The 27,591-nt window shown below is 41.0% G+C and overlaps 1 protein-coding gene across 1 annotated transcript in view; it reads left to right on the forward strand.

The window, feature by feature from the left end:
- Positions 1 to 27,591, forward strand: part of Sms (spermine synthase) — a 53,927-nt gene that overhangs the window by 13,251 nt on the left and 13,085 nt on the right. Inside the window, exons 2-7 of the mRNA XM_057759799.1 lie at positions 9,969 to 10,089; positions 12,804 to 12,897; positions 13,419 to 13,483; positions 24,334 to 24,509; positions 25,348 to 25,502; positions 25,775 to 25,864. Of these exons, the coding sequence (XP_057615782.1) occupies positions 9,969 to 10,089; positions 12,804 to 12,897; positions 13,419 to 13,483; positions 24,334 to 24,509; positions 25,348 to 25,502; positions 25,775 to 25,864 (701 nt within the window). The remainder of the gene's footprint in view (positions 1 to 9,968; positions 10,090 to 12,803; positions 12,898 to 13,418; positions 13,484 to 24,333; positions 24,510 to 25,347; positions 25,503 to 25,774; positions 25,865 to 27,591) is intronic.

Raw genomic sequence — 27,591 nt, forward strand, 5'->3', positions numbered from 1 at the left:
ATCTCAATACAATTTAAATGTGGCTTCTAGGTATCAAATCAGGTTCATGTGACTTGGCAGTAAGCACCTTTAGTCACTGAGCCATATTCCAGTCTACTGTGCTTTATTTCTCTACCTTGATTACATTCTCCCATAGGTTAAATTAGAAGGAAGATTGGAGTTTGCTCTCCAAGTCAACATAGGGTGAAGCTAGACCTGGGCTTGTCTCCCTCTCTAGACTCCTAGTTTTGTGAAGAAAATGGTCTTACAAGGAAAGAGGGGATATAATTTTTTATTGGCATTTTTGTTTCCAAACCAAAGAAGGCCCAAAATTATATGCTAAATTACATTTTGTAAGCTCCTCTTCCACTTACCAGGCTTTTAGAGCACAGGTTGATATGACTGATTTTTAAAGTGAAACAACTGCATCTGCCCACCATCTAGGGTAGGTATGTTATGGGAGGCTATTACTAGCCCCATTGTGTCCTTAGAAATGTCTGTCCCTTTAACTGTTTTCTGTTGCAGTGGAAATGGGATGGCAGTGCAGGGAAATTAGCAGCACATTTCCATTATGTTATAATTTGTATGTTGTAAATTGTAAGGAATAGTCATTGTGGCTAGTACTTCATAAACATTTCCATCTGGCTTGCCTTAATGTGTGTTTGCGTGCAAGGAGTCTGGCTATTATTTCTGTGTTAGTGCTACATGGCTGTTAATCTAACTTCAGTTGGCCTTTTTTTCTTATTTCTTTCTGAAGTTAATGTTTCTTGGTTGGGTTGCTCTTTATGAACATCAGAAACCGTGGTCTAGAGCAAGCCGGTCTGCATTTTGCAGCCATACTTCTCTTCTGTGAGTGAAGAGCATTAGGAGCTCTGGCAGTAGGATAGCTGCATAGGAACAGTCCTGTGGTTGCCTCATACTGTCCCCAGAGCTTAAGAGTGCTCTTTAGACCTTTCCTGTTGGCTGATGAGACCCTGTGGTCTTTACCTGCTGTCTTGCAGCTGTGCCTGAGCCTAGCAGAGACTTGTGTTGGAGGGACTTTGTCTTTCCTTGGTTATCTCCGAGTAAACAGGAATAGGAAGGCTCAGCTCATTTCTTTGAGTTTATTCTGACCTCTTTATTAAGTCATGATCCACATTGTAACAGATACCACTAATTGAATTTCTAAAAGCTTTTAAATTTTATTTATGTGTATGTGTGCATAACTGTGTGTTTGGGTGCCTGAAGTGGTCAGAAGGAGGCATAGGAATCCCTTGGAACTGGAATTATATAATCAGTAGTGAGTTGCTTGATGTGGGTTTTGGGAACTGAACCCAGGTCTTCTGGAAGAGCAAGTGGTTTTAGCCCAGAACCTGTATTTTCTTAAAGGTATTGAGTCTTTACATTGGCCCACAAGATAACTAAGAACAAGATGTAAGCCGGCATCTGTCTTCATTTGTGTCCTGTCTTTTTTACTTTAGGTCAGACTCCTGCTTGATTCTGCTAAAGCTTGGTGATCACTAAGAAGTATGTCTACCTAATGTAGTAGGTACTAAAGTATGTCTATCTCATTCCCCTTTAAGGCTGAGAAGAGCCATTTATCTAAGCCCACAGTTACCCTAGATTACTAGGTCAAGCATAGCCTGTTTAGAATGGCTGGGACCAGGTTTTCAAACTCCATATGCAACTTGGATATATGATTCCCTGGCTGTATGATAGTTTTCAATATAATATCCACAGAGTTCTGTGAGTACCACCATAGTCAGTCTTAGAATATTTCCATTGCTTTGGAAAGAAACCTGGCTATTCCCTAGTTGTTAGCCTAGTTCCTTCTGACTTTTTAAAGAATAATTTATTTAACTTTATTTTATGTGGATTGGTGTGAAGGTATCAGAGGTATTAGATCCCCAGAAACTAGAGTTACAGACAGTTTTTAGCTGTCATGTGGGTGCTGGGAATTGAACCGGGTCCTCTGGAAGAACAGCCAGTGCTCTTAGCCCCTGAGCCATCTCTCCAGCCCTACTTCTGACTTCTTTATCATTGATTCCTCCCATGCTCTGGCAACAACTATCTTTCAGAGTTAGCATTTATGATCACATTATAGAGATAGAGTTGTGTGTTCTCTAGTCCCTTATGTTTGGCTTCTTTATGTTTTTGAGATCCTTCTATGTTGAATGTAGCATGTATCTGTACTTTGTTTCATTCGTGGCTGAGTAACAGCCCACAGGATGGATATAACACACATTGCTCATCCATTTATAACTTGATGGACATTTTGATTGCTTTTGCTTTTTGGGTGTTATGAGTCACGTTGCACCAAATATTCATATCTGCTTCTGTTTGAGGTGATTAATTGCCATGCAACTGTTGTTTGAGAGAGAGAGAGAGAGAGAGAGAGAGAGAGAGAGAGAGAGAGAGAGCGCCAGACAGCCAGACCCAGAGACAAAGACAAGGAAGACTGGGCTTGAAAATACAAAACCAAGCCGTCAGAGATTGACTGGCTTAGGATCCAGAACCACCTGTTTTAACCTTCATTTTAATCCCTGGAAAGTTATTTGGTTTCTGAATGTCTTGAGAAATCTGGACAGACCCATTTTGAAGTTAAAAAGTTAAAAAATATAAATTGCAATTTAGACTTCCTTACTGTGAAGGCTTTTAAAATGTATGCACACATACACACTTGTTACACACACACACACACACACACACACACAGAGCGATGCATGCCTGTAGTCTCATCTACTAAGGAGGCTGAGGCAGGAGAATCGCTTGAGTCCAGGAGTTTGGGCTTAGCCTGAACAACATAGTCAGACTGTCACAAAACAAAAGCAAACAAAAAACAAGGCACTGGAGAGATGGCTCAACCCTTGCTGCTCTTGCTGCCTTCCAAGGCACTCTAATTCAGCTAGTTTTCAGTGCTCATGTTGGATGGGTGGCCTGCAACTGGTGTAACTCTGGCTCCAGGGCATCTGATTCGGTCTTCTGGCGTCCTCAGCACCTGCATGTATTTTATGCATGCATTTAGACAAAAGACTACAAATGTACATAAATAAATAAAAATTTAAACACTTCCCTTATAGTCATATTTTATTTGTGTTTTAATAAATAAAGCTTGCCTGAAGATCAGAGTGCAAAGCTAGTCACACTAGTCAGTCAGCCATACAGGCCAGGCAGTGGTGGCATACACCTTTAATCCAGCAGCCGTACTAGTTGGCCATAGAGGCTGGGCAGTAGAGAGGAATAGAAGACAGGAGGAGACAGGAGCTCAGGGTCTCAGTCTGCAGTCACAGCGAGAATAGGCTTACCCGGCCTTGGTAGAGGTAAGAACTCTGTAGAAGCTGGCTGCTTTGCTTTTCTGATCTTCTTTGCTTTTTTGATCTTCTTTGCTTTTATGATCTTCAGGTTGAACCCCAATATTGTCTCTGGGTTTTTATTATTCGTGCTACATCCCCTCAAAAAAAAAAAAAAACCATCACACCTGCCCCTACTCCCCACCCCCACCAGACACTGCCCAACCAAACCAAACAAAAAGACCAGCAAATTTCTGGAGACTTTAGGGAATACTTGGGTGAGAGGAAGCCTGTGAGTGGTGCTTTATAGTCTTTTACAAAAGGAATCATGCCAGTGGTTGGTAATTCCTGAACACACAGTTCTTTTTGGATCACCATAATCCACATAGAAGGCATTTTAGTGTACAGTTACAAGTTTGAATCAATGCCTGCAGTTGGGTGCTCATCATTGCTGCTCCTGCTACCATTTTTAAGGAGGCTGTCTAAGAGACTTCAAAGTGGATTGTATTCTGGTGTTCCTTGCTTCCTCTTTTGGGATTGATTATAGGTCTAACAAAAAAAAAAAAAAAGAAAGAAAGAAAAGGAAAAAAAAACCAAAGTTAGTTTATGTGTGAAGGAAACTATATGGCTTAAGCCTAAGTTCTTTAGCTCTGAATGTGTACTAAAGTGAGTCTGGGGTTTAGGAGAAAGAACTTTGGTGTGTTGGTAGTTTCCCTTCAGGCGGCTGAAGAATGTCTCTCCATGTAAAAGCTTCAGAGTTTGGAAAGACCAAGTTGGAGTGACTTAGTTTGCAGCTAGCTGTCTCCTAGCTCATCACTTTTAGCCTGTGATGATGGGAGAATAGTTTTGGTGGGGAATTAATGATGAGGTATGGAATTCCCAGGCTTTACAATTAAAAATATGCTTGAGCAGAATAGAAATTCAACACCCTCCCATTTCAGAAGCCAGATGCTGTGTGAATGTGAAAGCCAAAAACAGTGCAGAGAAAAAAATTGTTCCAATTCCTTCCTCTTATAGAGGAGATTTAAGACTGCCCATGGGATGACCAGCTGAGTTGACTGGAGTCCCATGACTCTGAATGAAAGACGGCATCTGTTCATAAGACACAGCTGGAGTTTTACAACTTTAGAAATTTCTCAAGACATTCAGTGTGTCCAGGTCATAGTTTTCCTAAGAGTAGTTTTTGAATTTGAAAAATGTAAAGCCATACATCAAAGTCCCAAGTGTTAGAATTTGCCAAATTCCCTAGGGCATCCTCTAATGTACTGGGCTTGATAAGGTGTATTTTGTTCCCTAAAAGTGAAGAAGGACCTGGACTGAAGGTATGACAAGTTTCCTGTCTTTATCAGCATCTTGGACTCCTAAGGTCGTTCCAGCTAATCTGTTGCTTACCCTATGGCGGCACATGCAGCTGGTCTATTTTATGGTTGAGGAAGTTAGGTCTCCAAGTGAGATGTGTCCCAGCTAGGGGAATTTGGGTGGAGCAGAGACTTTGTTGGTGGTTTGTAGGAAAAGGTTGGTAGGAGGGTACTATTTTAGGTACATCTTAAGTGGCCAATGGTATGGGTAAAGTTTCACTCACCAGAAATACTTGAGTCCAGAAGTGTTTTACATTGTACATTAAATGTTTTTTACTTAATTTTTGAATATTTATATTTATAGGTTTGGTGATGGGATATAAGTTTAAATACAACATTTATGTGTTTCTATAGCTACTTTATGTTTCAGATATAACTTATATACAGTCTGAATTTGCTATTTCATAGAATATTATAAGTGAATTTTAGAGTTTGAGATTACAGAGCTTCATCCTATATACTTAGAAGAAGAGACACCATGAGCCGGATTGTGATTTCAGATTGGAACTGTGTGAACAGCTGCCTAGCAGGTGGAGTCCAGCAGCACAGACAGGTTTGGCCTTCAGCCATCTGGAGCGAGGGGTCAGAGGAGGAGTTTCTCAAAGAGAGTCCTGGTAGGAGAGATGACAGTTAGCCCCCCGCCCGCCCGTCCGTGTGTGTGTGTGTGTGTGTGTGTGTGTCTGAGAGAGAGAGAGAGAGAGAGAGAGAGAGAGAGAGAGAGAGAAATATATGTGTGCAAGTATGTAAGAACGCTAGAGGTCAACCTTGTATATCATTCTTCAGGTTCTTTCCATCTTACTTTTTGGGACAGACTCTCTCACTGACCTGAGGCTCAGATTATGCTGGCTGGCTAGTGAGCCCCATGGATCTGTCTAGCTGTACCTTTAACTCCACAACACTGGGGCTATAACTGTGTTCCACTGTGCCTGGCTTTAATTTTTAAACATGGGTTCTGGGGATTGAACTAAAGCCCTCATTTTGTATAGCAGACACTTTATTGACTGAACTCTCTCCAGCCTGACATTTAGGTCTCAGTTCCTTTCCTTTCTTCCATTCCTATTGTCCTTTCTTTTGTTTTTGCTATTGGTGATATATATATATATAATGGACCACATCATCATAAGTTGTCGTCAAATAAACAAAGCAGGTAGCATCCTAGAAATGGGAACATTGTGTTGTTCATTAGAAAAAGAACATGTGTTTACCTTGGGAGAGGTCACTGTGTTTGGAGCCTTTTGGAAGATTCTTAGTACTAATTCAAAGGTTATGTTATACCTCGACTTTCTTGGCCATTGTAATAAATTTTCTCAGAACTTCCAAACAGCAGTTTACTGGCCGACTTTGGATTATTATGTCTACTTTAAAGTACATTCATCTCTTAGCCTTCGGATCTTCTTAACATTTTCTCCTGATCTGTAGGCGTTTATGATGCCGCTGTCCTACCTTGTTTTGTCAAATTTGGGTATCCTCTGGTCTCACTCTCATTTCACCATGTATAGGGTATCTACTAGTTCTCAAAAGTATTACTACTCTTTCTCCCGTTTTCTGAACTCGGGCACTTTTTTTTTGTCAAGGGCCATGCATCCTTGACATTTGATAGATGACTGGAGTTTTTAACGTCCTGAAAGGGACAAGTTGGTCCTTCACAAATTGTTACTCTCACCCCCAATTTGAATATTGAAGAATGCTGATAAAGCAAACCCAGTTTTTTGGGTCAAGTTACATGTTGTGTACCAGGCATGCATGAAAGTTAAGTTTTTAGTATTGCAAAGCATTTTCTGGAGCATTTCATGGAATGCTAATGACTTTAATTAGTAGAATTTAGACTTTATCTTGAAGAAAACTAACTATCTGTTTATCATCTATTTATCTAATCTATCTGAGACAGTTTCAGCAGCTCTAACCAGCCTCAAACTTCCAGAGATCTATCAGCCTTTGCTTCCCTGGGATTAAAAGCATACACCACTATGCCTGGCTAGGCTTTCTTTTTGTTGTTTGAGAATTTCAGATGCAAATAATATGTTTTTATCAAATACACACCCTGAGTATGTTCTGTAGCTTTTTGAACTTGAGTGTATTTAGTATGAAAATGCTGGGCACAGAACTCAGGACTGCACATGGTAAGGGCTATACCTTCAGCTCTTTCTTTTGCACAGGATGGTTTAGATAACTGCACATTGGAAAGTCTCAGGGAGTTTTTAAAAATATTGGTTTCTGGGTCCCACACTCAGGTTTTTATTTAATTGGTCAAGCAGATGGCATGGGAATTTTTAATCATTCTCCAGGTGGTTATAATGTGCACTTAGGATTCAACAGTACTGATCTAGATGGTTTCTAAACTATGTAGAGATAAAATAATAATGATTGTGAATTTAGCTAATTGAAAATTAATTTCATTTACCTGCACAAACATCTATTGAGCACCTAAGATCAAGATAAGTAAGCCACCACCAGAGCTCAGAGCTCTGGCTTTCAGTTTTCCATTAAACCCTGACTCTTGTAAAAGGGGACTATTCATTCCCATTCTCCCCTCCAGAGTCTTTAGGGCCTGAATACAACAGGGATAACAAGAGAGGCCCCAGATCAGGAAAAAATGGATGTGAAGTGGGTAGTAAAGCAAATAAAATGACCCCAATGTCCTGGCCAGAAATCAAGAGCTTTGCACGACATCTGAAGCATCCCATTTCCTTGGCCCAGGTAACTGAGTTTATACTAGCTTGCCAGACCAGGTTCCAGTTCCTGGTCCATCACATCCAGGATAATGCTGGGTTTCCCCCTTTCATTTGTTTTGTTTTGTAGCATGCCAACAAGAACACAGTCTTGAGGCCATTTACCAGCAGTGATTTTTTTGTTTTATACACTCTCAAAACAGAGAACATCTGTCTCTCCAAGGAGGACTGTATAATGACATAGTGATTTCTACATTTAGGGTAGCTTCTGTTGGTCTGGGTTTTCTTTTCCTTCCTGCACTGTGTTCAGCTCAGTCACCTGCACAGTGTACTGATCCAACAGCTTATGATGCCAAGTAAACGGAACTTGAACAAATTTAGTTCATGTGATCAAGTTTGCAAATCAAATGTTTTTGCCCCTTTTTATTTTTCTATGTGTATGGGTGTTTTGCCTGCATGTTTGTCTTAGTTAGGGTTTCTATTGCTCGACAAAACACCATGACCAAAAAGCAACTTGTGGAGGAAAGGACAGGGTTTATTCAGCTTATGCTGCCACATCCTAGTCCATCGAAGGAATTCTAGTAGGACAGGAACTTGGAGGCGGGAGCTGATGTAGAGGCCATGGAGGGTTGCTGCATACTGGCTTTCTTATGGCTTGCTCAGCCTACATTCTAATAGAACACAGGACCTCCATCAAAGGGATGGCCCCACCCACAGTGGGCTGGGCCTTCCCCCATCAATTACTAATTAAGAAAATGCCTTACAAGCGAATCTTTTAAAATTTTTAATGATTTATTTTTACTTCATGTGCATTGATGCTTCGCTTGCATGTGTACCTGTGTGAGGGTGCTGGATTCCCTAGAACTGGAGTTAGAGACAGTTGTGAGCCGCCATGTGGAAGCTGAGAATTGAACCCGGGTCCTCAGGAAGAGCAACTTTATTACTGAGCAATCTCTCCAGCCCCCTTATAGCTTAATCTTATGGAGGCATTTTCTCAATTAAGGTTCCCCCTCCTTTCAGATAACTCAGGTTTGTGTGTCCAATTGAACTAAGTTGACATTGTGCCAGCACAACGTGTCTGCACTATGGTGCATGCGATGTGTACAGAGGCCAGAAGGGTGTTGGATCCTGACTGGAACTGGAGTTACAGATGGTTTTGAGCCACCATGTTGGTACTGAGAGTTAAACTCAGATCCTCTAGAAGAACAGCCAGTACTTTTACACAGATGGAATCATCTCTCTAGCCCCCAGAAATACATTTTAGGGGAGATGGGTTGTCTTAAATGCTGTAGTTCTGGAGATACAGTTCAGACTTTCTGTTTTAATTTCCTAAAACCAATTACAGAAGAGCAAAGCAAGCTGGATTATTTTCTGACAAATGGGTTTGCCAAAGGTACAGTTTTGCTAGGAAGAGAATTCAGTGATTTATTGGGCTGCCGCTTGTTCATTGGGCTGCCGCTTGTATTCCCAGCTGCTTTTGTTGGAATGGGTGTATGGCATGATTCTGTGTCCTGCCTTTCTGTCTGATTTGAGACTTTGTTTTGGAGGTGACTTAAGCTCCTTCAGTTTGGCTATCAAGTCACTTGCCCTTTATTTTCCCTGTGTCTTCTGTCTCTTAAAAGGACACTTATTGGGTTTAAAGTCCACTTAGACGTCTAGATGCCCTTATCTGGTGATACGTAATTCAATTACATCTGCAAAAGACTTTCCCTAGTAAAGGCCTGTTTTTTCTCTTTTTTTTCCCCCATGAGGAGCCAGTCTACATTGGTTCTTCATTTACTTTTTTCAGGGAATGGCTGCTTTGCAGATATAATTGCAGGATAAACTGAATTGTGCTCTTTCAAGTATTACCATGTTGTTGGAGATTCTGACTTTGCCAAATTAGCCTATTGGAGGTTAATGAATGCTGATTTGTTTTCTATTGTTTTGTTGAGACAGGGCTTCACTCTGTAGCCAAGACTGACCTGGAACTCACACTGTAGCCAGGCTGGTATTGAACTCTTGGCAAATTCTCCTGTCTTAGCCTCCAGAGCCACCATGCATGTCCAGCCAGTTAGTTCATGGTGCCAAGCTCTACTTGTATTCTGTTGGGATTCTTCAGTTTTTGCTGGTTACGAGTTTGTTACTGGATGTCATTTTTTAATTTCTATTTTTTTGTTTATATCAGCAACAGTTTCCTTTTGTAAACATTCAGAAAATAAAACAAAAATTCCTATTGTTAATGAAGCTCATCAATAATTGGTATGCATCCCCTTGCTAGGACTATGTGTTCCCATTAATATATTTAGCTGAAAATGGAACCTCATTCTTTTGAAATCTTCAGTTTCATTGAATGGTTATTTCCCTGTGTTTTTGGTATTTGTGGTCATTCCTTGTGTTCTTATTGGGTAGCTGGGTGTTCTTTGTAGCCTTTCCATACAGGGTGGAGAATGTTTAGATTTTCTTGTAAGTCATCAGATTCTGTCACTCCCTTTAGCTTTTCTTACTTTTTATTTAATTAATTTAATTCTCATTTTTACTCAAATTTGATTTTACTTATTTAATTAATGTATTTAGTTTATTTCATTTGAATGTTTGTGGTGCTGGGGATGGAACCTAGGGCCCCAGACATACTGGCTAGTACTCTACTACTGAACTCACACTTTGGCCTTTAGCTTTTTCCTAATCACCTCCCCTTATTTCCTGTCTTCCAGCTGATGGTGAGGCCATTCTGAAAGGCCTTCAGTCCATTTTTCAGGAGCAGGGGATGACAGAGTCAGTGCACACCTGGCAGGACCATGGCTATTTAGCAACCTACACGAACAAAAACGGCAGGTAAGGTGATCTCATGGGCTTTAGATGGAAACAAAGTTGGGGCTAGGGGATGATATCCAAACTTTTTTTTTTTTTTTGTCATTTAACAATTTTAGAGGGGGCTAAAATTTGGTGCTTTTACAACCTTTTCCTGCCCAGGCATTTCCCCCAGAGCAGAAGGCCATTGGACCTGGACCTCTGTATTTCTTTAAAGCCCTAGTGATTCTTCTATGTGACTAGGACCAAAACAAGACACCTGACAACAGAAACAGTGTGATATTTGGCCGGCAATGATGTGGAGTTGGCTAAAACTGATTTCTGGACCCCCCCCCCCCCCCCCACACACACACACCTCAGACTTTCTGCTCCAGTGGTTCTGGGTCAGAGTCCCCTCCTCCCCTGTTGCATTTCCAACAAGGCCCTGGTTGCATTGTTGCTACAGCTGCTGGCTAGAGCATTGTTAAAAGAGATTATTTTTAACTAAAGACCATAGTAAAACAAAGGATGGAAACAAGTCTGGCTCAGGAAGGTGAATATCCTGTGTTTTATCTCATGGAAACTACATTTAAAATTACATGTGTGTGTGTTTATGTTTGTCAGTCATGAAACTAGAAAGGGTATCATGAAAAAGGAGGAAGAGCTCCTGGAGGTTGGAAATGGAAGGTTACAAGAAATCCTAAGAGAGGACTGACGGGGTAGAGGGTAAGGGGGTGGGGGATGCTTCTCAAAGGTAAGCAAAGCGCAGACTCATATTCTGCCTATGTGGCCAGTCTTCATGTATGTATTTAGCAGTTGCCTCAGGTATATCTAAAGTGATAACTTCTTCCTTTAGAGTGCCCTAAATTCAGTAGAACCAGCAGCCTTCCTCAGCTCTCTCCTGTGCTTTGCTACAGTTACCTAAGAGGCTTCCAAAAACAGAGGGCCTTCAGCTCTCCTCCAGCCCAGTGTCTCTCTTTGTCATGGACCCTCGCTCTATTTTTGCTGTGGTTCATTTTTTTTTTTTTGTGGATTAGAGCATGTTGAACACTGCTGCCTGATGGGTTCCTTCACCCCAAGGTGAAAAATTTCCAGTCTTAGCCATCTCCCAAGCCTTTGTAACAAAGCTTTACCTATCTGTTTTTTATTTGAAAAGTTAAGAGCTGGGCGGTGGTGGCGCATGCTTTTAATCCCAGCACTCGGGAGGCAGAGACAGGTGAATCCCTGTGAGTTCGAGACCAGCCTGGTCTACAAGAGCTAGTTCCAGGACAGCTAGAATTGTTAAACATGGAAACCCTCTCGAAAAACCCAAAAAAAAAAAAATTTTTTTTACAAGAGCTAGTTTCAGGACAGCTAGAACTGTTACACAGGGAAACCCTGTCTCCTAAATAAATAAATAAAATTATTTTCTGCGTTTGGATATTTTACATACATGTATGTCTTTCCACCATTTGCATGTAATGCCTGAGGCCATATGGTTTTGAGTTGCTTTGTGGGTGCTGAGAATTGAACCCAGGTCCTTTGGAAGAGCAAACAGTGTTCTTTATATCTTTCCAGTCACAATTCCATTTGTATACAAAGTCCTTAGAATTATTCTTTCTTCAGAAGGGATCTTTTGAGTGTCAAGAAATTGGCTTCTGAAAGCAAAATGAAAGAATGTGTGGGAGGATGGGGGAAATATGTTTCAGGACTAAATAATACCTTCAGGTGAGTCCCTGAGGCCAATTCTAAAAAAGGAGACCAATGTAGAAAGTAAGTTGTTGTTGTCTCAGTGTGTGGGTGTCCCCCTCGCGGTCCTGAGTTCCTTGCTCGTGCTCTCTCTCCTTCTGCTCCTGATTTGGACCTTGAGATTTCAGTCCGGTGCTCCAATGTCTGAACATAATGGACAATGAGGACTACTGAGAACTCAAGAACAATGGCAATGGGTTTTTGATCCTACTGCACGTACTGGCTTTGTGGGAGCCTAGGTAGTTTGGATGCTCACCTTACTAGACCTGGATGGAGGTGGGGGGTCCTTGGACCTCCCACAGGGCAGGGAAACCTGATTGCTCTTCGGGCTGACGAAGGAGGGGGACTTGATCGGGGGAGGGGGAGGGAAATGGGAGGCGGTGGCGGGGAGGAGGCAGAAATCTTTAATAAATAAATAAATAAATTAAAAAATAATTAATACCTGCTGGTAGAAGGAAACAGGGTTTCTTTCAATGGGATCACACTGGATATATTATCTATACTCCAGGACAGGCCTCATGCTCAGGAAAACCAAAAACAGAACTAAAAATCACATGCTTACAGAGCATGAGATAGCCCAGATGGTTAAGTGTTTGCCTTGTGAGAATCTGTTTCCCCCTGAGAACCCATGTACAAAGGCAGGGTGGCATGTGCTTGTAATTTTAGTGTTTGGGAGGTGACCTAGGACTCCTGGCCAATCTCTCCCCCCACATACACAAGCACAAAGTCAGATTCATAGACTGAATCAATTTATAGAGTTAGGTAATATGAATCAGTCATAGACTTAGATCAATTTCAGGCCCAAGAAGTAAAATTAAAAGCTTAGTATTTGGCCCTGTCCTCTAAATCTTCTACAGGTGACCATGTCCCACTTTTCACCTCTGAATTGGAATTGAAAAGAAGGCTGGAGAATTAACTTTGACATTGAAGGAAAAAAGAACTGCCTTTTAGTCTTGACTGGGACTGCATCTTTTCTCTTTGAAGTGCCCTGATAACAGTTTCTAACAGTAAAACTACACTTTCTTTTGTAGCTTTGCCAATTTGAGGATTTATCCCCATGGATTGGTGCTGCTGGATCTTCAGAGTTACGACACTGACACACAAGGCAAACAAGAAACGGACAGGGTTGGTTTTCACTTTTCTTACCCCTTCCAAAATGTGATGCATTTTATTTCCCCAGATTTAAGATTCTTAAAGTCTGCTTAGCTTCGTGAATGTTGACTTTCAGGTTAGCTGAAATTTAAACTTGCCTCCTTTATGTAAGTAGTTTGACAGAAGAATTAATCTTCAGATGATTTGGAAACCTAGCTGTTAGCCTTCCTTTTAACTTCCTGAATGCAAAGAATGGGTTTCATTTCTTGCTGGAGGGAATGTAGAACCTTCCCGTACAGTTTTGCTCCTGCAGTGTTCTTTAGCATTCTGCCCCATTATTCTCTTGGGAATATTCAGAATGTGGTTAGGGCAGCATCATGAGGGTGAGTTACTGTGGGAGTGTGGAATTGGGCCAGGAAGTCCTGGTAGGCATATGGGAGCTTGTGTATGGGCCAGTATCACACTGTGCTCAGCATAGCCTTATGCCTGTGCTCTGTAATTTAGCTGTTCTGTGCATTTTATATTCTCAGCTCACTGATTTCTTTTAATTGTAGCTTTTGAACAAAATAGAAGAAAAAATGAAAGAACTGAGTCAGGACAGTACTGGGCGGGTGAAGCGGTAAGTCCACCTGCTCATGAATGTCCTTTTAATATTTGTTTAATTGACAAAATAATCAGAATGGCAGTGTTGATCTTAGTGTCTGCACAAGATGTGGAGAAGATCAAAATCAAATGTCTGCTACTGTCTTACATGGTGAACTGAAGCATCCACTCATCCCATCGCAAACAGGACAAAATATGTAAAAACAAACAGAATGGGGGCGGGACAGTAGTGTTGTTGGTGGTGGTGGTAGTGGTGGTGGTGCCAATAATGAGGCAGAAAGATGATACTGAGTAATTGCAATAAGAAATCAGAAAGCCAGGTACAGACAGCCATGGAGGGAATTTACCCAGATCACTGATGATCAGAATATAGAATACTGTTTTCTTTATCTCACAGCAGATTCAGAGTAGGAAAATCTTGTTGGCAAAGGTAGGATATTTAAGCTCTTAATGACTCAATCTGTGGAGTTTGATCAGCCCATAGGAAAGCTCCAGGGCAGATGTAGGATAACTAGGTAATTATTTAGCCTCCTGTGGTTAGGTGAGGAAGAGCAATGGGATGCCTGAGAGTACTGAAAGAACCAATCCCCATGTAAAACTTGTGCATATTTGAGATCTGAGGATACAGATTTCTTTAAATTCTACCCAAGTTCAGTTGAGTAATCCTTGACTCTGTCCACACCCACAGTACTTTCCAGACTTCATCTTTGTCTTGCTTGCAAGTTTCCTTTCCATCCATATGAATTTAACATGCCCGACTCCGGGAAAATGTATTGGCCCACACCAAAATGCACTCTGATTTTTACCACTGCTGCTTCTCGGTGTGAGTAAATAAAGTATACTTCTGGGGCTGCGGAACTGGCTAAGTGAGTAAAAGCACTTGCTGCCAAGTTTGAATTCAATCCTCAGAACATTGGGTAGAAGGAGAAACCTGACTTGTCCACAGTTTTCTTCTGACCTTCCCAATCATGTGTACAGACACAAACACACAAATGTTTAGAAAAAATGTACTTTTTGTGTGTACAGACTCAAACACACAAATGTTAAGAAAAAGAATGTATTTCTGACCTTCAGTATTTATGAGAACTCTGGTTGGTGAAGTTTTCTAAGTGAGACTGGTAACAAGCTTTAGATTTTTTTTTTTATATTTATTTGTTATGTATACAATAGTCTATGCCTGCAGGGCAGAAGCAGGCACCAGACCCCATTACAGATGGTTGTGAGCCACCATGTGGTTGCTGGGAATTGAACTCAGGACCTTTGGAAGAGCAGGCAGTGCTCTTAACCACTGAGCCATCTCTCCAGCCCCCAAGCTTTAGATTTTTATAGCAAAATATAGACCTTGTTTTTGTTTGTCATTGTTTTTAACATCTTTTTTTTATATAATAAGGATGGAAAGAATGTGAAGTTGGGATTAACTTGTTGTAAACCCTTTGTCATTATCTTGCTCCCCATTACAGGAAGAGGATAGTTACACTTTTCTGTGTGGAAACTGACACACAGTGATAGAGAAAATTAAGAACAGATAATTTGGTAACGTTATCTAAAATTCTTATTCCCTTTTCAGTAGTGGTTATTGAATAAGAAGTTTTAACTGAGAAGCCTTGGGATTTCTACAAAGACTTGTCTTGTGTTTTCCTTTTTTATCTATTTATTTTATTTTATTTAAAAAAAAAAGCTGTCTTCATTTTACATACCAATCCAAGTTCCCACTCCCTCCCCTCCTCCCATCCTCCCATACCACCCCCCATCCACTCCTCAGATAGGGTGAGGCACATTGCTTTGGGGAAGGTCCAAGACCCTCCCTTCTGTATCTAGACTGAACAAGGTATCCATTCAAAGAGAATGGGTTCCAAAAAGCCAGTACAAGCAGTAGGGATAAATCCTGGTGCCACTGCCAGTGGCCCTCAGTCTGCCCCAGCCATGCAACTGTCACCCACATTCAGAGGAGTAGTTTGGACCTATGCTGTTTCCTTCCTTGTCTGGCCAGAGTTGGTGAGTTCCCGTTAGCTTAGGTAAGCCCCATCATGGTCTTGATCTCTTTGCTCATATTCTCACTCCTCCCACTCTTCAACTGAACTTTGGGAGCTCAGCCCAGTGCGCTCCTCTGTGGCTCTCTGCATCTGCTTCCATCAGTTGCTGGGTGAAGGTTCTATGGTGATATTTAAGATAGTCATCAATCTAAATACAGGGCAAGGCCAGTTCAGGCACCCTCTCCACTATTGCTTAGGGTTTTAGCTGGGGTCATCCTTGTGAGTTCTTGGGAATTTTTCTTTCTTTCTTTTTTTTTTTTAATTTTTATTTTTATTCTTTTTTAATTAAAATTTCCAACTGCTCCCCGTTTCCCATTTCCCTCCCCCTCCTCCCAAATATTGCCCCCTCCCCCCGCTCCCCTCCCCTATCCCCGCTCCTCTTCTCCTCCCCCCAGTCCATTCCCCCTCCCTCTCGATACTGAAGAGCAGTCCAAATTCCCTGCCCTGCGGGAAGACGAAGCAAGGAACATGAGCTTGGGAATTTTTCTTGTGCCAGATTTCTTGATAGCCCATAATGGCTCCATTAATCAAGATATCTCTTTCCTTCCCCCATCTCAACTATCCCATTCCCTCAAGTTCTCCTCTCCCTCCCCCTTCTCCCACCCTCCTCCCCCTCTGCCCTCCCTTCTCCCCCACCCCATGTTCCCAGTTTTCTCAGGAGGTCTTCTCTATTTCCCCTTCCCAGGTTGATCTATATATGCTTCTCTTTGTGTTCTCCTTGTTACTCAGATTCTCTGGGGTCATGAACTACAGGCTCCTAATCCTTTGCTTTACAGCTACTGTCCACTTATGAGTGAGTACATACCATGCTCATCATTCTGGGTCTGGGGTACCTCACTAAGGATGTTTTTTTCTAGTTCTATCCATTTGCATGCAAATTTCAACATGTTATTGTTGTTTTAACCACTGAGTAGTAAGTACTCCATTGTGTAAATGTAGCACATTTTCTTTATCCATTTTTTGGTTGAGGGGCCTCTAGGTTGTTTCCAGGTTCTGGCTATTAAAATAATGCTGCTATGAACATAGTCAAATAAATTTCCTTGTATTATGATTGAGCATCCTTTGGGTATATTCCCAAGAGTGGTATTGCTGGGCCTTAAGGTAGGTTGATTCCCAATTTTCTGAGAAACTGCCATACTGATTTCCAGAGTAGTTCTATAAGTTTGCATTCCCTACCAGCAATGGAGGAGTGTTCCTCTTACTCCGACTCCTCTCCAGCATAAGCTATTATTGGTGTTTTTGATCTTAGTCATTCTGAGAGGTGTAAGATGGTATATCAGAGTTGTTTTGATTTGCATTTCCCTGATGGCTAAGAATGCTGAACATTTCCTTAAGTGTCTTTCAACCATTTGAAATTCTTCTGTTGAGAATTCTCTGTTTAGATCTGTATCCTGTTTTAAAATTGAATTATTTGCTATTGTGATGTCTAATTTCTTGAGTTCTTTATATTTTTCAGTAGGCTGCATTTTTGTCTAATTGACTGTGTCCTTTGCTTTACAGAAGCTTCTCAGTTTCAGGAGGTCTCATTTATTAATTGTTGCTCTCAGTGTCTGTGCTACTGCGGTTATATTTAGGATATAGGTCCATTCTATTTGGTGTTCTGCGAGCTTCTTGTACCTTCAAGGGATATCCTTCTTTAGGTTGGGAAAGTTTCCTTCTATGATTTTGTTGAGTATATTTTCTGTGCCTTTGAGCTGGAGTTCTTTTCCTTCTATCACTGTTATTTTTAGGTTTGGTCTTTTCAAGGTGTCCCAGATTTCCTGGATGTTTTGTCTTAAGAATTTGTTGGATTTAACATTTTCTTTGACCTCTGAAACTATTTCCTCTATAGTATCTTCAACCCCTGAGATTCTCTCTTCCATCTCTTGTATATTGTTGGTTATGCTTGCATATATAGTTCCCATTTGTTTACCCAGATTTTCCATCTCCAGAATTCCCTCAGTTTGTGTTTTCTTTATTGACTCTCTTTTAGTCTTCAAGTCTTGAACTGTTTGTTTCACCTGTTTGACTGTTTTTTTCTTGGTTTTCTTCAAGAGATTTGTTGATTTCTTCTAATTTTTGTTTGTCTTTTCCCCCATTTCTTTTTTAACTTTATTTTTTAAAATATTTATTATGTATATAGTATTCTGCCTACATGTATGACTGCATACCAGAAGAAGGCAACAGGTCTCATTACAGATGGTTGTGAGCCACCATGTGGTTGCTGGGAATTGAACTCAGAACCTCTGGAAGAGCAGTCAGTGCTCTTAACCTCTGAGCCATCTCTCCAGCCCTTCCCCCATTTCTTTAAGGGAGTTTTTCATTTCCTTTTTAAAAGTTTTCCATCATCCTCATAAAGACACAATTTTAAATCATTTTCTTCTGCTTCTTCTGTGTTAGGATGATCAAGTCTTTCTGTTGTATGATCACTGGGTTCTGGTGTTACCATATTGCTTTTTAGTTTGTTGAATGAATTCTTGCATTGGTGCCTACCCATCTCTTCCATTTGGTGCCCGTAGTGTCTTTGCCTCTTGGTCTAGTCTTTACATTTGCTGTCTGGATCTTTGGGAGCTGTTCTTGGTCTGCTCTGTATTGTCGCTGTCTCAGGGAGCCACTGAGGTCTCTCTGGCCCACTCTTGGTCTGCTCTCTTGATTCTTCCATCAGTTGTAGCCTGTGCTTTAGAGTTCCTTTGAGGTGGAGTGAGACCTGTAGCTTATAGGGGCAGATGGATAGGGTGAGGATGTTGGAGCAGCCTAATTCTTGGTCTTGTGTATTTGCATCCTGTTTTTCAGAGTTCCTCTGAGGTTGTGGTCGAGTGGGGGTTATGGGACAGGAGGGTTTGGGGGCAAAGTGGGACTTGTAGCTTACAGGGTCCAATCAATAGGATGGGTGTGTTGGAGCAGTCTACCTAGAGGAAAGTTGCCTGTTGGCTGACTACATACAGAAGCTGTTGCAGGTGGCGGAGGGGCCCCAGGATTTTGCCAGGTTATGGAAGGCCTAGAAAGTGGGATGCCCCGCTAGTTGGGTGATCATTCACCTCTTGGTCTGTTCAGTTTGTCTTGTGTTTTGAAGTGAAAAGAAACGAGAAGTTTCAGTTTGGGGAAAATTCTTGTAATGTGTATAGTGTAGTTGAGGCCAGGAAGACATGGGATTGGAAAGGTTGATTTTTGTGGGGCTGCTGGGGATCTCCTGGTAGCCCACTGCAGGGCGTCACACTTTATGCTGCTTTGAACTCATATTAAGCTAATGGCTGCCACATCCTGATAGAGATCTTTGTTTCCTTGCCAGGTTTTAGAAATCTAGAGAAGAGAGACTTTCAAGTTAACCAAAGCAATGTTAAACCAGTTGAGAGCAGACATACATAACCGGTTAGAACTGGCTGGCTGTCAACTAGGGTAGATTTTCTACCCTGAAATCCTCTTCTTTGTGTTCAGCATATATGGGAACAGTTTTGAAAAAGCCGTTTGTTTATTTAGTGTTTTTATGCATGTATATGTATAGTTCAAATTCTAATTGGTCTTAATAATAGAAATTCAGAGTCAGATACTAGGGGGTGAAAGCTGAAATATCGGAGAAGTAGAGCAGCCAGTCACTAGTTCTTACCTCTACAAAATCCTCAGAACATAGGGGCCAAGGTCCTGACTCAGAATCCCTCAGACTGAATGCAATGTGCTCCTGTCTCTTTCCACCTTATATTTCTCTCTCAACCTAGCCATATCCCTTCCTGTCTCCACCTCCCTAGTGCTGGGATTAAACGAGTGTGACTCTCAAGTACTGGGATTAAAGGTGTGTGCCATCACCACCTAGCTCTATTTCTCTTTTAGACTGAATCAATCTTGTGTAGCCCAGGGTGGCCTTGAACTCACAGGTCTGTCTGTCTGTCTCCCGAGTGCTGGGATTATGTACCCCATAGCCTGGCCTGTATGGGTAACTGATTTCTTAGCTCTGCAATTTCACCTTAGGTCACAAACAAAATATCACCACATTGTGGGTGGGTGTGAAGGTCAGAGGGACAACTTGGCAGAGTTAGTCTCTCCTTCCACTTTATTTTTATTTATTTTTTTTGGTTTTTCGAGACAGGGTTTCTCTGTGGTTTTGGAGCCTGTCCTGGAACTAGCTCTTGTAGACCAGGCTGGCCTCAAACTCACAGAGATCCGCCTGCCTCTGCCTCCCGAGTGCTGGGATTAAAGGCGTGCACCACCACCACCCCCACTTTTTTTTAATTTTATTTTTTATTTTATGTTCATTGGTGTTTTACTTGCATGTGTGTGTCTGTATTGTATGTATTTCTGTATGTGAGAAGCCCTGGAACTAGAGAGAGTCACAGACAGTTGTGAGCTGCCATGTGGGTGCTAGGAATTGAACCCAAGTCCTCTGAAAGAGCAGCCAATGTTCTTAACCACTGCACCATCTCTCCAGCCTCATCCTTCCACTGTTATATGACTTTCATGGATCAATTTCAATTTGTCAGACATGGCTGAAAGCACCTTTATTCACTGAGCAGTCTTTATTATTATTAATGTGAAATATGTTGTCCTGCCTGGTTCTCTCAGTTGTTAAGTTCCAAAGAAATCACACAGGGATGTACATTAGTTATAAACTGATTGGCCCATTAGCTCAGACTTATTATTAACTCTTATAACTTAGCCGGTTACTCTTGTCTACACTAGCCACAAGGCTTGGTACCTTATTCAGCGAGGCAGTCACATCTTACTTCTGTGACTGGGTCACGAATGCAGACCAAGCTTTCCTCTTCTCAGAATTCTTGTTGCCCCACCTCTGCTTCCTGCCTGGTCACTGCGCATATACTTCCTGCCTGGCTACTGGCCAATCAGCATTTATTTAAAATATAATTGACAGGGTACAGACCATTGTCCCACAGCAGAAATAGTTTTGTAATTGAGATTGATCAAAGTCACCTATTGCCACAGGTTCCCTCTCTTGCTTTACTCATCTCAGGAAGGGGCTTCTCCCAGTCCTGTTCACTACCTGTCTGGGGGCTGTCTTAACTAGGCCATTACCTAACAAAAGAAATACCGCTGGTCTGCCTAATATTCGGAAAGATAAATTCATTCCCTGGAAAGATGAAATGGCTAAGGCAGGAGTTGTGAGAAATTACTTTGTTAGCTTTGGAGCAGATTACAGGTGTGTGTGTGTCTGTCTGTCTGTCTGAGATAGTCTTGTTAACTTGTTATCAGGTTGTGCCTGGACTGTTTGAAGCGGGTGAGAGGAGACTGGGAAGTGAGGCAGTGTATTCTTATTTTGTGTTTGGGTTACATTTACTAATCCCCTTTTTGGTGTTTTCTCCTGTCATTTAGTGTCCTCTGCTGGTGGTTTCTGGTATATTCACCATATCAAAAGCACTTGATTATTTACAAAAGCATAGAATGAGAAGCTTTTCATTTTGTCTTAAACTTCTTAATCCCATTGCCACTGGTACATAATTGTGTAGTACTCCGTTTCTGAAGACCACAGAGTAGCCTGCTTCATGATGTCAAAGGTACATTTGCAGATAGAGAGAGGTTTAGCAGATATCACTATAACTCAGGTTTCCTGCTTGGAAACCTGGGTGCTCTTTGCCAACCTGACTCCATTCAAGAGAATCTCAGGCTAAATCCACAGGAAGGATGACTTCCAGATTCTTGATCTGGACTTTTTGGAGACAAATGGAACAGAGAAGAAGAATAAGAATATCCTAAGTGAAATGAGGGTTAGAAAAAGAAGGACAAAGAAAAGAAAACGCAGTGTTTGAAACTTTATTCAAAAGCATAACAACTTTTATGGACATAATTGGGACAACTCAGAATACTTGAAGGTGGATTCTTTTTTTTTTTTTTTTTTTTTTTTTTTTTTTTTTTTTTTTTTACAGTTACAATATTTATATCTACTTTAATTTTCATCATAACTAAGGAAAACTATAACTATCTATTCTTCAACTCTATAAAAGACCCCAGCAGGATATAATATGACCTAAGTTAACCAGAAGTGCATTGTAAGCTACTTCCAAAATTCTAGAATTGATAGAGACATCTTGCTGCCAGGACAGTCACTCAAAGTTCTTGTGTAACATTGGGGCCTCCGTCTTCAGCTTACAGGCTCATAGTATCCAGCAGACATTTCCATGAAGCAGGAAATTTGAAAGAGTGTTTTTCCTCTGTTGGCAGTTTATCAGTCACTTTCTTCTGTATCCTACAGAATGTCTGGCAGACTCATGAAGCAGGAAACCTGAAGGACTGTCTCATCTTCTTTAGGAAACTTTAGCAGTCATTTTTCTGTTAGTCCTGCATGTCCAGTTCATACAGCATACCAACAAGCAGTTCAGGCAAGAGCAGTTTCTTGCCCAAATGGCTAGCCTTTTCATATTAAAAGCAAATTCCATAACAAGTTTCTTCAATGCCCATAACCTCTCTGAAGTAATTGGTACTGCCAGAAGCAGACATGTCTCACTGTTGAGAAAATTCTAAGTTCTTAAAACATTTTAAATGTCATATTCTGTAGGTCTTTGAAAGGGTTGAAGAATACCTGTCCATCTGAAATATATCTCTGTACATCTAGAAAACCTAACTAATATGACTTACAAGTTTGACTATTATAGATGACTATTTATTAATCTGTATTTCTTAACTATACATTACATTTTTAAATGAGCTGCACAAACATAATACCTTAATCAAGAGCAGAAACATACATATAACAAAATTGACCTTAAATTTGTATCAGTAAGCCAAGATTCATACCAATGCAAAGTATTCATCTCTATAGCATAGCCTCCTTATTTTTTATAGAAATTGACTGTGACCATTAATCACTTAACAATCAACCCCCTTTAAAACAATGAAATATAAATGAAAACAATCATTTATAAACAATATTTGGGAATTTGGATATAGTTTTATTAGTATTTCCTGCTAATTGGGTACACTGTTGATCAGGTCTTTCGTGGGGTAACCTGTGTGCTAGGTCCATCTCTGCCAGCAGTCCTGAAGCTGGCATAGATGTTGGAACATCTGGACGTTTGCTTTAGAGGTCTTGTTTGATCAAACCATATTAGCCAGTAAGGAATCCACAGCTTCCTATCCTCTGTGGAAACAAAAGTACAACCTCTTTTCCAAAGCAACTTATCTTAGACCCAAATTTTGAAGTCAAGGAACTTTTAAAATATATATGTTGATTTAGCTTAGCAGCCCATACGATGAACTGTCTCTCTGTACTTAGCTCATTCATAGTCAAAAAATTCAAAGAAAACACAATAATATTCATAATCCAGACTCTCTGTTGTATATTCCATCTTTGCATGGCTTATTTTTCTTTATTCCTTTAATCTATGACTGTCTGTACTTGTTTCTTTAAAGACTTTCTTTTATTTAAACTATTTCTTTTTCTGTCTATACTTTTTTTCTTTCTCTCCCAAACCTGTGTATATTTTTTTTTTGTTTTTGTTTTTTCCTTTTTATTTATTTTTTATTCTTTTTTAATTAAAATTTCCACCTGCTCCCCATTTCCCATTTCCCTCCCCTCCTCCCAAATATTGCCCTCCCCCCACTTCCCTCCCCCTATCCCCACTCCTCTTCTCCTCCCCCCACTCCATTCCCCCTCCCTCTCGATACTGAAGAGCAGTCCAAATTCCCTGCCCTGCGGGAAGACCAAGGTCCTTCTATCTACGTCCAGAAAGGTGAGCGTCCAAACAGGCTAAGCTCCCACAAAGCCAGTTCATGTATTAGGATCGAAACCTAGTGCCATTGTCCTTGGCTTCTCATCAGTCTTCATTGACCGCCATGCTCAGAGAGTCCGGAATCAACCCATGCTTATTCAGTCCCAGACCAGCTGGCCTTGGTGGGCTCCCAATAAATCAGTTCCACTGTCACAGTGGGTGGGTGCATCCCTCGTGGTCCTGATTTTTTGCTCATGTTCTCCCTCCTTCTGCTCCTCATTTGGACCTTAAGAGCTCAGACCGTTGCTCCAAATTGAGACTCTACCTCGATCCATCGCCAGATGAAGGTTCTAAGGTGATATGCAAGATATTCATCAGTATAGGATAGGGTCATTTCAGGTTCCCTCTCCTCAGTTGCCCAAGGTACCAGCTGGGGACATCTCCCTGGACACCTGCGAGCCCCTCTAGAGTCAAGTCTCTTGCCAACCCTAAGATGGCTCCCTTAGTTAGGATATATACTTCACTGCTCCTGTATCCATCCTTCCTATATCCCAACCATCCCAGTCCTCCGAGCTCCTCCCATCCTCCCCTTCTCATATTTCTCATCCCATTTCCCCTTTGCCCCATGCCACTTGAAGGTGGATTCTGTACTAGATAACGGAACTTGTAACTACAGTAATGGCCATGTGGTTTTGCAGACCTTTGGTGGTATGTACTGAAAAGTGTAATATCTACCATGCCCACTTTCTGCTTCAATTTTTCATTAGGAAAAATAAATTTAAAACCTGCCAGAAAAGTTTCCTTTTCTTTTTCTTTTAAGAAATAGTTTTGTGCAATTGTTGCAACTTGGTAAAGTTTGTGATTGTGAATAGGTAAGTGTCCAAGCTTTGGATTTGTTTTACACTTTTAAAGAGGCTGTCTGCCACAAACACATGACCACCTTTTATTTTCTTTTTAATTATGGGGATGCACATGTGAGTATAGGTACTGGTAGCAGTCAGAGGTCCCTGGAGTTGGAGTTACAGGCAATTGTAAGGAGCCACTAGCTGGGAACTAAACTTGGGTCGTCTGTTTAGGAGCTGTACATTCTCTTAACCACTAAGTCATCTCTCGTCCCTCTTGGTCTTTTGTATATTCTCCATCCCAAGTCCTTTTGTAAGGCATTGTTCTACAAAGGCTCATTCCTGTCTCTCCCTCTGTAGTTTACCACCCATAGTTCGAGGAGGGGCCATCGACAGATACTGGCCTACTGCTGATGGGCGCCTGGTTGAGTACGACATAGATGAAGTGGTGTATGATGAAGATTCACCTTATCAGAACATTAAAATCCTACACTCAAAGCAGTTTGGAAATATTCTCATCCTCAGTGGTGATGTTAGTAAGTATCCCATTCCCACCCAGGTTGCATAACAAAGTTTTTTTTTTTTTTTTGTTTTTTTGTTTTTTATTTTTCGAGACAGGGTTTCTCCATAGCTTTTGGTTCCCGTCCTGGAACTAGCTCTTGTAGACCAGGCTGGCCTCGAACTCACAGAGATCCGCCTGCCTCTGCCTCCCGAGTGCTGGGATTAAAAACATGCGCCACCACCGCCCGGCTCATAACAAAGTTCTGATGTGTGTGGGCGGCCAGTGCTTTCCTGACAAATGCCATTGTCTTGGATTTGTCTGAACTTAATTCTGACACTACTATCTTTTAAGATTCACTTACATTGTATGAACCTATGGGTTGTCTGGATGTTTGTGTAAACTTTGTCTTGAAATAGATTTTCCATTGATGAGTAGTTAGAAAGTACAAGTTGCTGGAGTAAAAATAGCATTTTATTATGAAAAAATTCCAATCTAAGTAGACAAACTCATGCATTGAGCCTACAGGTACTCTTCATGGAACTTTGAGAATACCAATGAGTTAGCCAGTGTTGTTTCATCTAATGCTGCTGCATTTTGTATTACAATATTATCTTGAAAGTAGCTCCCAGATGGCATATCTTATCATCTTTAAAGGTATCATTTCTTTTAATTACTCAGAATATCAGCTCACTCTCAATATTGTATTTCTGTCTAAGTAACTTGTGAAAACTACTCAATCCAAAAATCAAACTTGCACATTATGGACAGTTTTTGAAAGTTGGGAAATTTCCATTGCAAGCTAGATTTCAGCAGGTCAAGTGGTTTGTGTATTTGGATAGAATGATCATTTGGGTCTCTTTTCTCCTCCCTAGATTTGGCAGAGAGTGACGTGGCATATACTCGAGCCATCATGGGCAGTGGTAAAGAAGATTACACTGGCAAAGACGTGCTGATCCTGGGAGGTGGAGATGGGGGCATATTATGTGAGATTGTGAAACTGAAACCAAAGATGGTCACTATGGTAGAGATATCCTTTACTGTGTAAGAGAACAACTTCAAGATAAAAAAATTAGTGAGGGGGGAGAGAATGAGAGAGACAGAAACAGAACAAGGTAAATGATTTTGGTCCTCCTTCCTATGGCATCTTTGGACTTGAATTCCTTAATGTGAAAATAAAGTCAGCATAATACCTACTTTTTAACGTGTGATCCTCAGATGTCTGAACCTTTATGTTTTAGAGAAGATTTACTATTTCAGAATTCTTTGATATATTCGTATTCTCCTTAACCTGTTTCGGACATTGACCAAATGGTGATTGACGGATGTAAGAAATTCATGCGAAGAACATGTGGAGATGTCTTAGACAATCTTAAAGGAGACTGCTATCAGGTAATCATGCTTTTAAGTTAAAATTAAAAATACATGAGAGATCAATTGGACCTGCACCTTTTATTATAATTGCTTAAGAAGATAGTTTCTTTCTTTGTGTGAATATATTATCTATTGATACTTAGAGAGTAGACAGTGTACAGTTACTGAAAGAAGCCTGCAGTGTGGACTCTATCAGGTTACTTTCCTTTATGTTATTGGATATTAAACTTGGCCCTTCAGCATGCTAGGTCCCTACTGCCACTGAGTGATGTCTCCAGCCCACATTAATCCTGGCATAGATGTCATGTACTTTTTAAATCTACCACCTTCTGTCGCTACTCTGAATAATACCTTGAAGTCTTGGTGTTTCAGAAGGAATTCAGATTTTTAATTGGTAGGTGTAGTTGATCAGCATGTTGCAAATAAGCAATTAGTTTCTGTCTTAACTTGTACTGTGCTTGAAAGTTGAGCATCCACTCTGATATGTGGGGATGCATATATTTCATTCTCACAGACCTGAGGGCTTGTTAGAGCAAGATGCCCAAGCAAATACTTAATTGAATAGCATCTGAAATGTGCACCTGCAGATTGGTAAGCAATTTGGATGAGTGCTGTACTTTCAGCTTTCAATTATCCAGCACTTCTTCCTTCCCTAATGTATGCACATTTAAATTTGAATTTGTACTGCATACATGCTAATTTGGGGCAGGAATTCTATCTACCTTAAAATACAATTATGATTTTTTTTTTTTCGAGACAGGGTTTCTCTGTAGGTTTTGGTTCCTGTCCCGGAACTAGCTCTGTAGACCAGGCTGGCCTCGAACTCACAGAGATCCGCCTGACTCTGCCTCCCGAGTGCTGGGATTAAAGGCGTGCGCCACCACCGCCCAGCACAGTTAAGATTGTTTTGTGGGTCAAAGGGCAGGGCAAGAAATATTACAGTTAGCTTATCCTGTTGGATAGATTCAAAAGGGATGGTAGATTTCAGCTCTGCATAGCATTGAACTGCCTCACACTGAATTCAGAGTTACCCATGTCTGACAAATAATGGACCAGACCCCTTCCTGCTGGATTTAATCCCCAGACCATAACATGTAGATGTTGTTCTATTATATTGGGAAGAGCTGAACCTTAGAAAGTTTAAAGGGATTTATTCAAGGTTGTGGAGGTCACTTTAGATCAGTGCAGAGTACAGGGAGTGCAGAATCCTGTCACCCTCCTTTTGGTTGTATGAATTTTTTGTAAAAATTAAGGAAAGACCAGAAGCACAAACAGAGCAACAACACAGTCTAGTAGTGGTATGGTGAAAATGGGAAACTAACCAGTATTCCCCTGAAATGGGATATCTGACCCTCGGAGCACAGATGGTGAGCCAGATGGTCACATATGTGCAGCAAAGGTAAAAGCCTGTTCTTTGAGGGATTTTTTTGTGTTTAGTTGGTACATATTGAAAGACTGTTTGACAAAAGAGTGTTAAAGCCACCTGGTATAGGAACTTAATAAATCACTTATCACATCTTGTTTCTATTCAATGGCTCTTTAGGGTGGCAGTATTCAGTGTCTCCGACGGAACACTAGGAGGAGTCTGGACTTTTTTTTTTTTTTTCTGCAAAGGGTTCTGAAGCTCTCAAGCAGGGTGGGAGCCTTATCTGGGAGAAGACAGACCCACCTGAACACTGTACCAAAGGCAACAATCCATTAAAATGTTGTTTTCAGAAAGGCAGGGATATTTACATATGTTTAAA

This window comes from Chionomys nivalis, chromosome X (assembly GCF_950005125.1).
Source record: "Chionomys nivalis chromosome X, mChiNiv1.1, whole genome shotgun sequence".
In the NCBI taxonomy this organism is placed as follows: domain Eukaryota; kingdom Metazoa; phylum Chordata; class Mammalia; order Rodentia; family Cricetidae; genus Chionomys; species Chionomys nivalis.